At 46.1% G+C, this 12222-nt stretch overlaps 1 protein-coding gene across 1 annotated transcript; it reads right to left on the bottom strand.

The window, feature by feature from the left end:
• Positions 1–2158: 2158 nt before the first annotated feature.
• Positions 2159–3938, bottom strand: rai2 (retinoic acid induced 2). The gene has a single exon (XM_072439226.1). It carries the CDS (start codon positions 3885–3887, stop codon positions 2313–2315), a length of 1575 nt encoding a protein of 524 aa, XP_072295327.1. The 5' UTR covers positions 3888–3938; the 3' UTR covers positions 2159–2312.
• Between the last annotated feature and the right edge of the window lie 8284 nt (positions 3939–12222).

The raw sequence follows: 12222 nt of genomic DNA, 5'->3' as shown, positions 1-12222 counted from the left end.
CGACTCCCCGTGAATCACTTTTGAATCTGAACTTTCCTCTTGAGAATCAGGTCAAATTAAGCACAATTCATCCGAGTCGTGAATAAAAAGGCAAAGAATCGTTGAGTCTTTGTTGTATTTTACTTGAGCGTCATATAAAAAGCACAGACATTGTACAGTAAGTAAACACTGGTCCTTCAAACCTCATCAAACATTATGGACAACGCCAAAAACCTCCTGAAAAGAACACATTTAACCTCTTTTTTTCTTCATCAATCTGTACAGTTTCCACTTGATTTGTATAAATAAAACATGAAAACATGTACAAAGAATAAATTATTACTTCACTGTGGGAACCAAGTGTTAGATGCAATAATGACTTTTTTACAACTCTGTAATTTCACCCGTTTTTAAACCTGATTCTGAATAAGTTGAGACACAGTAAACAAAGACTGGACCAGAGCTTCAGATGCACAAATGTGTTCTAATATCATGGGAAAGAATATGAAATGGGTGAAATTATGACCTTCTCTGAATAATTTGAGCGAAAACTAGTTTAATGGAGTTTACTATAAGAAAAATACGGTTTATGACATTTGTATATTGAAAAATGTTCACGGTGTCCCAACTTATTTATGAATGTGTTTGCACAAGTCATAATCTTCAATTACAGAAGAGGAAAAAGAGAGTTCACCCTGTAGCTTTTTTAAAAACTAAACTATGACAAAGTGCACTCAAAGAGGATAAATAAACATTCACATCTGAGATCGTCGTGGGACATTTAAATACTTCACAAAAACAATGAAATGACGTCACGTTTCACACCAAAGCTTCCTCTGGACTTTGACTAACTAATCACACACGCAATAAATAGGCCTCAGTCCAACGTCTGAGCTGCTGCAGGTCATTGTTCTTCCTCTCACACTCACAGGGCAAAATGAGGCAGAACGTGGAACATCTTTGTTACTTATCATTACCTTCTGACCAATGAGCAGCGGGAAGATTAATAATCATGATATTCTGGTCACAATATATTAGTAAGTTAATGTGTTCTGTCTGTTTATGTCCCATTAACTTCATACTTCTGTTTGACAAGGGAAAGTGAATTAAGACTGTTGTTTTGTCATGGTGTCAATAATCATGAATCATTGTAAAATCATGATTCCCACAATAATTCTGATATTAATCCCAACCAGTGGAAAATATATCAGAAAGTTTTGCGTGTGAAACAGGAACATGTCCATAACTAAAAATGAAGGGCTGGTACATTGTCTTTAAATGTAATTAAATGTAATTAAATGTAATGTAAATGTTCAGTGTTTTGGTGTTTTTGGTTAAAAAAAATTAAAAAAAATACAATATTAACATTTTTAAATCATGCAAAAGTTGTTTTCATTTTGTGTTTTTGTCTAATATCCAATCAGAACGCACGTTGAACCTCCCACTTGTGTTGCCAGATCCAGTCAAAAAGTTGAAAATAATGAAAACATTTCTGAATAAGACAAAACCCAGTGACGCTTTAGGCCCAAAGTCACTGGGACAGGCTCCAGTCTCCCTGATGGGGACAAGCGGTCCAAGATGAACGAAAGGACAAAAGAATAAGAGGCACATCACAAACAACATATTGTGATCAACTTCAGACTGAACCACTAAAAGAAATGGATTTTGCACAGAATTCAAACTTATTGAAGTGTTTATCACAGTTTTACCACAGTTTTATTGTCATGTTCTCACCTGAATGTTTGTGACCAGTATCTGTGGAAATCCTGCTCTTCCTCATCTTCACCTTTGAACTCAGAGAGGAAGAAACATTTATTTTGCTACAGTAAAAGTTTGTTCCTCTCAGTGCGACGGAGCTGCACGTGCAGCCTCCAGTGCATCAAACTGTGGAAATAAACTAAGGACCGAAATGGAAAAGTGGAACCGGCCTTTCAATTACAAACGTCCTTAAACATTGAGCCAGAGCCACCAGAGCCGGAGCAACTGGAGCCGGAGCCGGAGCCTCCGGAGCCGGAGCCACCGGAACCACCAGAGCCGGAGCCGGAGCCACCGGAGCCGCCGGAGCCACCGGAGCCGGAGCCACCGGAGCCACCGGAGCCGGAGCCGGAACCACCAGAGCCGGAGCCGGAGCCGGAGCCCCAGACACTGAGCAAACACAACAGTCCTGCACTTGTTTGAGTTTAACTGCTGCATTAGGTCCAGAGGAAAAGCACTTTGCTGTGATTTTGACACTGTGAGACATTGTCCAGCCCCAGATGGGACGAGGCTTTGACATGTGAGTTCATTTTGTGGGCGTCCCGCATGTGTCCTCTGTTCTGCCCTCCCGGGGTCTTTCACTTCCGGGGCAACAGTGCAGCCAGTCGCTGCTTCTTAATGGGAAGGAAATGTATCTCCTGTGAGCTGACCTTCTTCAGTTTGATGGCTCTGTTTTTTGACACTTTTTTCAGCGGGTCGTTGGGGTCCCGCTGCTCCCCCAGAGGCACAGGCTGCACCCCGTAGAGCTGCTGCAGGGACGGGCCCTGGCCTGCATCACGTTTGATAGAGAAATTTTTGGTCGAGACTCCTGAAAGGCCTTTAATCTTCCCGCACAAGATGGCAGGGATAGTGTCCTTCACCGAAACTATGACCTTGGCTGTCTGGGAGGCGCTGACAATCTCAAGGTTCCCCGGCCCTCTCAGAGAGGGTTCCTGTCCCAGGGAGCTGCACCCCGGGGTGCTGTCCACCACCCACTTGTGCTGTCGGCTGAACTCCACTGAGGCCAAACTGCCCAAGAGTTTAGATTCCAAACTCTGAGTGCAGCCCACACCCACAGAGTGTCCCAGGACAGCGCTGTCCTGGGACACTTGCACAGAGGGGAACTTCTCTGGAGCCTTGCCCCTCCCCCCAGGCACTGACAGGTCCAGCACACTGTCCTGCTGCACTGCACTGGGGAACTCCTGTTTGGGCTGAATAGGACATGTCTTAACAGAGAGGTCCAACACCTGGCCCTCTTCAGGACCAGAGGACACAGACACAGTGTGAGGGGACAGAGCGGTGTGACAGTGTCCCGAGGACAGGGGGACTGAGGTAGTGTCCTGTAAACAGGTCTGAGTGCTTTGGCTCACAGTGCAAACAGATTTGGGCAGGTTCCCCTTTGAGTCCTCAGAGGGGATGGGCACAGGGATGGGCAGTGGGACAGGCAGGGGCACCGGCAGAGGAATGATGACTGGATACGGCACGAGGAGTGTAGCTGGAGGGACCAGGGGCCCGAGAGGGGAGGAGTACGGAGGCATCAGAGGAGGAGCAGAGAAGAAGGCAGAGCCTGGAGACTGACACCCTGTCCCAGTCTGAGAGGGGAACAGGTCCTGCAGGATGGCAGCAAAGGCAGGGTTCTGAAGCAGAGACAGGAGGTTAGTGTCCTGGGTCTGGCCTGTGCCTTTTTGCTCTGCTCCAGGGGACAGTGCAAAGGGAAGAGGCCCCTGACACAGGACACTGCTCTGGAGGGGGCCACAGTTCGGATTCGGAGGGATCATAGAGGGGCCCATGTGCTGCAGCACCTGCTGCTCCAGGACCAGAGGCAGAGACATGGGACTCTGGCTCGTGATCAGGTATGGGGCGGCCCCCATCTGTCCCAGCGGGGGCCCTCCGTTCATCTGCAGATGTATGGGCAGCATCAGAGAACTGTCTCCTAAACACACCGGGTGGAGCATTGTGGTGGCCACTTTGAGGGCCACTCCTCCAGGGCCCTCTGCGCTGGGACTCCCCCCTGAAGGAGCCTCAGGCAGATTAGAGACCCCTGACTTCAGCTCCTCAGAGGCCCCTGGGGTGGCGCTCTCTGTCTTAGCAGAAGTCTGTTCCTGTCCCGCCTCAGTGCTGTTCCCTGTCTGCGGCTGCACCATGTTTTCTGTGGCTCTGTCACTGGCCTCCATCTTCGGCCCCTCGTCACCTCAGGCTAGTTCAGGCACGTCCCGTAGTCATCACTTCTCCACCTGGACAAACAAGCCACAATAACACTTCAATAACACTCAATAACACTTAATAACACTTCAATAACACTTAATAACACTTCAATAACACTTAATAACACTTCAATAACACTTAATAACACTTAATAACACTTAATAACACTTAATAACACTTCAATAACACTTAATAACACTTGATAACACTTAATAACACTTAATAACACTTCAATCCAACAAGAAATGAGGGGGGACGAGGGGGGACGAGGGGGACGAGGGGGACGAGGGGGGACGAGGGGGACGAGGGGGACGAGGGGGGACGAGGGGGACGAGGGGGACGAGGGGGGACGAGGGGGACGAGGGGGGAAACCAGGAGGAGTTTAATTTGCCTCAGTATCTGTATCTTTTCATCTTTGTGACCTTCATGCTCTTTGTGCTCTGCCCCGACCTCCACTGTCTGTCCTGACAGAGACGTGTCCCTGGAGAGACGTGTCCCTGATAGAGACGGGGACAAGGCTACAAAATAAATAAGCAAGGTCAGTTATTCACAGCCTGTTTACAAGATAATACTGGAATATGTCATGAATAAATAATGAAAGCACTTTGACACTATATTAATACATTTATTGTAGATAATTCTATTCATCATGGATTTTAAAAGTAGAAACTGTGGTTTATATTATTAATGATGTGTGTTGTACCTCCAATGGGCACAAAACACTGTAGTTTAGAGTTCTGTTCTCACATGGGAAGTTTAGCAGAACTTATTTCAGTCTTTATTATTTGAATGTTCATAAATGTAAACTGTGCACTGAGCTAACACTAGAGATAACACTAGAGACAGTTGGAGCTAACACTAGAGACAGTTGGAGCTAACACTAGAGACATTTGGAGCTAACACTAGATACAGTTGGAGCTAACACTAGAGACAGTTGGAGCTAACACTAGAGACAGTTGGAGCTAACACTAGACACAGTTGGAGCTAACACTAGAGACAGTTGGCGCTAACACTAGACACAGTTGGAGCTAACACTAGAGACAGTTGGCGCTAACACTAGAGACAGTTGGAGCTAACACTAGCGACAGTTGGAGCTAACACTAGAGACAGTTGGAGCTAACACTAGACACAGTTGGAGCTAACACTAGAGACAGTTGGCGCTAACACTAGACACAGTTGGAGCTAACACTAGAGACAGTTGGCGCTAACACTAGAGACAGTTGGAGCTAACACTAGCGACAGTTGGAGCTAACACTAGAGACAGTTGGAGCTAACACTAGAGACAGTTGGAGCTAACACTAGATACAGTTGGAGCTAACACTAGCGACAGTTGGAGCTAACACTAGAGACAGTTGGAGCTAACACTAGAGACAGTTGGAGCTAACACTAGCGACAGTTGGAGCTAACACTAGAGACAGTTGGAGCTAACACTAGAGACAGTTGGAGCTAACACTAGACACAGTTGGAGCTAACACTAGATACAGTTGGAGCTAACACTAGAGACAGTTGGAGCTAACACTAGAGACAGTTGGAGCTAACACTAGAGACAGTTGGAGCTAACACTAGAGACAGTTGGAGCTAACACTAGACACAGTTGGAGCTAACACTAGAGACAGTTGGAGCTAACACTAGAGACAGTTGGAGCTAACACTAGAGACAGTTGGAGCTAACACTAGAGACAGTTGGAGCTAACACTAAATACAGTTGGAGCTAACACTAGAGACAGTTGGAGCTAACACTAGAGACAGTTGGAGCTAACACTAGACACAGTTGGAGCTAACACTAGAGACAGTTGGAGCTAACACTAGACACAGTTGGAGCTAACACTAGAGACAGTTGGAGCTAACACTAGAGACAGTTGGAGCTAACACTAAATACAGTTGGAGCTAACACTAGAGACAGTTGGAGCTAACACTAGAGACAGTTGGGGCTAACACTAGACACAGTTGGAGCTAACACTAGAGACAGTTGGAGCTAACACTAGACACAGTTGGAGCTAACACTAGAGACAGTTGGAGCTAACACTAGAGACAGTTGGGGCTAACTCTAGACACAGTTGGAGCTAACACTAGAGACAGTTGGCGCTAACACTAGACACAGTTGGAGCTAACACTAGAGACAGTTGGCGCTAACACTAGACACAGTTGGAGCTAACACTAGAGACAGTTGGCGCTAACACTAGAGACAGTTGGAGCTAACACTAGCGACAGTTGGAGCTAACACTAGAGACAGTTGGAGCTAACACTAGAGACAGTTGGAGCTAACACTAGATACAGTTGGAGCTAACACTAGCGACAGTTGGAGCTAACACTAGAGACAGTTGGAGCTAACACTAGAGACAGTTGGAGCTAACACTAGACACAGTTGGAGCTAACACTAGATACAGTTGGAGCTAACACTAGAGACAGTTGGAGCTAACACTAGACACAGTTGGAGCTAACACTAGAGACAGTTGGAGCTAACACTAGAGACAGTTGGAGCTAACACTAGACACAGTTGGAGCTAACACTAGAGACAGTTGGAGCTAACACTAGAGACAGTTGGAGCTAACACTAGAGACAGTTGGAGCTAACACTAAATACAGTTGGAGCTAACTCTAGACACAGTTGGAGCTAACACTAGAGACAGTTGGCGCTAACACTAGACACAGTTGGAGCTAACACTAGAGACAGTTGGCGCTAACACTAGACACAGTTGGAGCTAACACTAGAGACAGTTGGCGCTAACACTAGAGACAGTTGGAGCTAACACTAGCGACAGTTGGAGCTAACACTAGAGACAGTTGGAGCTAACACTAGAGACAGTTGGAGCTAACACTAGATACAGTTGGAGCTAACACTAGCGACAGTTGGAGCTAACACTAGAGACAGTTGGAGCTAACACTAGAGACAGTTGGAGCTAACACTAGACACAGTTGGAGCTAACACTAGATACAGTTGGAGCTAACACTAGAGACAGTTGGAGCTAACACTAGAGACAGTTGGAGCTAACACTAGAGACAGTTGGAGCTAACACTAGACACAGTTGGAGCTAACACTAGAGACAGTTGGAGCTAACACTAGAGACAGTTGGAGCTAACACTAGAGACAGTTGGAGCTAACACTAGAGACAGTTGGAGCTAACACTAGACACAGTTGGAGCTAACACTAGAGACAGTTGGAGCTAACACTAGAGACAGTTGGAGCTAACACTAGAGACAGTTGGAGCTAACACTAGAGACAGTTGGAGCTAACACTAAATACAGTTGGAGCTAACACTAGAGACAGTTGGAGCTAACACTAGAGACAGTTGGAGCTAACACTAGACACAGTTGGAGCTAACACTAGAGACAGTTGGAGCTAACACTAGACACAGTTGGAGCTAACACTAGAGACAGTTGGAGCTAACACTAGAGACAGTTGGAGCTAACACTAAATACAGTTGGAGCTAACACTAGAGACAGTTGGAGCTAACACTAGAGACAGTTGGGGCTAACACTAGACACAGTTGGAGCTAACACTAGAGACAGTTGGAGCTAACACTAGACACAGTTGGAGCTAACACTAGAGACAGTTGGAGCTAACACTAGAGACAGTTGGGGCTAACTCTAGACACAGTTGGAGCTAACACTAGAGACAGTTGGCGCTAACACTAGACACAGTTGGAGCTAACACTAGAGACAGTTGGCGCTAACACTAGACACAGTTGGAGCTAACACTAGAGACAGTTGGCGCTAACACTAGAGACAGTTGGAGCTAACACTAGCGACAGTTGGAGCTAACACTAGAGACAGTTGGAGCTAACACTAGAGACAGTTGGAGCTAACACTAGATACAGTTGGAGCTAACACTAGCGACAGTTGGAGCTAACACTAGAGACAGTTGGAGCTAACACTAGAGACAGTTGGAGCTAACACTAGACACAGTTGGAGCTAACACTAGATACAGTTGGAGCTAACACTAGAGACAGTTGGAGCTAACACTAGACACAGTTGGAGCTAACACTAGAGACAGTTGGAGCTAACACTAGAGACAGTTGGAGCTAACACTAGACACAGTTGGAGCTAACACTAGAGACAGTTGGAGCTAACACTAGAGACAGTTGGAGCTAACACTAGAGACAGTTGGAGCTAACACTAAATACAGTTGGAGCTAACTCTAGACACAGTTGGAGCTAACACTAGAGACAGTTGGCGCTAACACTAGACACAGTTGGAGCTAACACTAGAGACAGTTGGCGCTAACACTAGACACAGTTGGAGCTAACACTAGAGACAGTTGGCGCTAACACTAGAGACAGTTGGAGCTAACACTAGCGACAGTTGGAGCTAACACTAGAGACAGTTGGAGCTAACACTAGAGACAGTTGGAGCTAACACTAGATACAGTTGGAGCTAACACTAGCGACAGTTGGAGCTAACACTAGAGACAGTTGGAGCTAACACTAGAGACAGTTGGAGCTAACACTAGACACAGTTGGAGCTAACACTAGATACAGTTGGAGCTAACACTAGAGACAGTTGGAGCTAACACTAGAGACAGTTGGAGCTAACACTAGAGACAGTTGGAGCTAACACTAGACACAGTTGGAGCTAACACTAGAGACAGTTGGAGCTAACACTAGAGACAGTTGGAGCTAACACTAGAGACAGTTGGAGCTAACACTAGAGACAGTTGGAGCTAACACTAAATACAGTTGGAGCTAACACTAGAGACAGTTGGAGCTAACACTAGAGACAGTTGGAGCTAACACTAGACACAGTTGGAGCTAACACTAGAGACAGTTGGAGCTAACACTAGACACAGTTGGAGCTAACACTAGAGACAGTTGGAGCTAACACTAGAGACAGTTGGAGCTAACACTAAATACAGTTGGAGCTAACACTAGAGACAGTTGGAGCTAACACTAGAGACAGTTGGGGCTAACACTAGACACAGTTGGAGCTAACACTAGAGACAGTTGGAGCTAACACTAGACACAGTTGGAGCTAACACTAGAGACAGTTGGAGCTAACACTAGAGACAGTTGGGGCTAACTCTAGACACAGTTGGAGCTAACACTAGAGACAGTTGGCGCTAACACTAGACACAGTTGGAGCTAACACTAGAGACAGTTGGCGCTAACACTAGACACAGTTGGAGCTAACACTAGAGACAGTTGGCGCTAACACTAGAGACAGTTGGAGCTAACACTAGCGACAGTTGGAGCTAACACTAGAGACAGTTGGAGCTAACACTAGAGACAGTTGGAGCTAACACTAGATACAGTTGGAGCTAACACTAGCGACAGTTGGAGCTAACACTAGAGACAGTTGGAGCTAACACTAGAGACAGTTGGAGCTAACACTAGACACAGTTGGAGCTAACACTAGATACAGTTGGAGCTAACACTAGAGACAGTTGGAGCTAACACTAGAGACAGTTGGAGCTAACACTAGAGACAGTTGGAGCTAACACTAGCGACAGTTGGAGCTAACACTAGAGACATTTGGAGCTAACACTAGAGACAGTTGGAGCTAACACTAGATACAGTTGGAGCTAACACTAGCGACAGTTGGAGCTAACACTAGAGACAGTTGGAGCTAACACTAGAGACAGTTGGAGCTAACACTAGACACAGTTGGAGCTAACACTAGAGACAGTTGGAGCTAACACTAGAGACAGTTGGAGCTAACACTAGAGACAGTTGGAGCTAACACTAGCGACAGTTGGAGCTAACACTAGAGACAGTTGGAGCTAACACTAGAGACAGTTGGAGCTAACACTAGACACAGTTGGAGCTAACACTAGAGACAGTTGGAGCTAACACTAGAGACAGTTGGAGCTAACACTAGAGACAGTTGGAGTTTAACACTAGAGACAGTTGGAGCTAACACTAGAGACAGTTGGAGCTAACACTAGAGACAGTTGGAGCTAACACTAGAGACAGTTGGAGCTAACACTAGAGACAGTTGGGGCTAACACTAGACACAGTTGGAGCTAACACTAGATACAGTTGGAGCTAACACTAGAGACAGTTGGAGCTAACACTAGAGACAGTTGGAGCTAACACTAGAGACAGTTGGAGCTAACACTAGAGACAGTTGGAGTTTAACACTAGAGACAGTTGGAGCTAACACTAGAGACAGTTGGAGCTAACACTAGAGACAGTTGGAGCTAACACTAGAGACAGTTGGAGCTAACACTAGAGACAGTTGGGGCTAACACTAGACACAGTTGGAGCTAACACTAGATACAGTTGGAGCTAACACTAGAGACAGTTGGAGCTAACACTAGAGACAGTTGGAGCTAACACTAGAGACAGTTGGAGTTTAACACTAGAGACAGTTGGAGCTAACACTAGAGACAGTTGGAGCTAACACTAGAGACAGTTGGAGCTAACACTAGAGACAGTTGGGGCTAACACTAGACACAGTTGGGGCTAACACTAGAGACAGTTGGAGCTAACACTAGAGACAGTTGGAGCTAACACTAGAGACAGTTGGGGCTAACACTAGACACAGTTGGAGCTAACACTAGATACAGTTGGAGCTAACACTAGAGACAGTTGGAGCTAACACTAGAGACAGTTGGAGCTAACACTAGAGACAGTTGGAGCTAACACTAGAGACAGTTGGGGCTAACACTAGACACAGTTGGAGCTAACACTAGAGACAGTTGGAGCTAACACTAGAGACAGTTGGAGCTAACACTAGAGACAGTTGGGGCTAACACTAGAGACAGTTGGAGCTAACACTAGAGACAGTTGGAGCTAACACTAGACACAGTTGGAGCTAACACTAGATACAGTTGGAGCTAACACTAGAGACAGTTGGAGCTAACACTAGAGACAGTTGGGGCTAACACTAGAGACAGTTGGAGCTAACACTAGAGACAGTTGGAGCTAACACTAGACACAGTTGGAGCTAACACTAGATACAGTTGGAGCTAACACTAGACACAGTTGGAGCTAACACTAGAGACAGTTGGAGCTAACACTAGAGACAGTTGGAGCTAACACTAGAGACAGTTGGAGTTTAACACTAGAGACAGTTGGAGCTAACACTAGAGACAGTTGGAGCTAACACTAGAGACAGTTGGAGCTAACACTAGAGACAGTTGGAGCTAACACTAGAGACAGTTGGAGTTTAACACTAGAGACAGTTGGAGCTAACACTAGAGACAGTTGGAGCTAACACTAGAGACAGTTGGAGCTAACACTAGAGACAGTTGGAGCTAACACTAGAGACAGTTGGAGCTAACACTAGAGACAGTTGGGGCTAACACTAGACACAGTTGGAGCTAACACTAGATACAGTTGGAGCTAACACTAGAGACAGTTGGAGCTAACACTAGAGACAGTTGGAGCTAACACTAGAGACAGTTGGAGCTAACACTAGATACAGTTGGAGCTAACACTAGAGACAGTTGGAGCTAACACTAGAGACAGTTGGGGCTAACACTAGAGACAGTTGGAGCTAACACTAGAGACAGTTGGAGCTAACACTAGACACAGTTGGAGCTAACACTAGATACAGTTGGAGCTAACACTAGACACAGTTGGAGCTAACACTAGAGACAGTTGGAGCTAACACTAGAGACAGTTGGAGCTAACACTAGAGACAGTTGGAGCTAACACTAGAGACAGTTGGAGCTAACACTAGAGACAGTTGGAGCTAACACTAGAGACAGTTGGAGCTAACACTAGAGACAGTTGGAGCTAACACTAGAGACAGTTGGAGCTAACACTAGATACAGTTGGAGCTAACACTAGAGACAGTTGGAGTTTAACACTAGACACAGTTGGAGCTAACACTAGAGACAGTTGGAGCTAACACTAGAGACAGTTGGAGCTAACACTAGAGACAGTTGGGGCTAACACTAGAGACAGTTGGAGCTAACACTAGAGACAGTTGGAGCTAACACTAGAGACAGTTGGAGCTAACACTAGAGACAGTTGGAGCTAACACTAGAGACAGTTGGAGTTTAACACTGAGTCCAAACATAACATTAAAGACTCTGGGATCTTTTTGTGCAAAACCCAATTAAAGGCACACATGCATTTCCAATTCTGGGGCGCAGGCGTGACACTTGGCGTGACACTCGGCGTGACACTCGGCGCTCCTTCATGTGGCGTGGCGCTCCCTGGGCCCTGAGCGCCCTCGGGCTGCTCCCAGAATGCACCGCTCCCATAGAGATGACATCGTAATAGGCTCTGATGGATCACATGGAGAAGAGCCAGAGGTTTGGAGCCATTTCAACACATTAGAGTTTAGAACCTCAAACTATCTGCTCTTTCCAGGTGAAACGAAGAAGACGTGAACTGAGCTCGGAAGTAACTGTAACA

Source organism: Eucyclogobius newberryi, unplaced genomic scaffold (assembly GCF_026437365.1).
Source record: "Eucyclogobius newberryi isolate DKJ021-1_F unplaced genomic scaffold, fEucNew1.0.hap1 SCAF_9, whole genome shotgun sequence".
NCBI lineage: Eukaryota > Metazoa > Chordata > Actinopteri > Gobiiformes > Gobiidae > Eucyclogobius > Eucyclogobius newberryi.
Note: the sequence above shows the minus strand (reverse complement) of the source record. Positions and strands in the feature narration are given on the sequence as shown.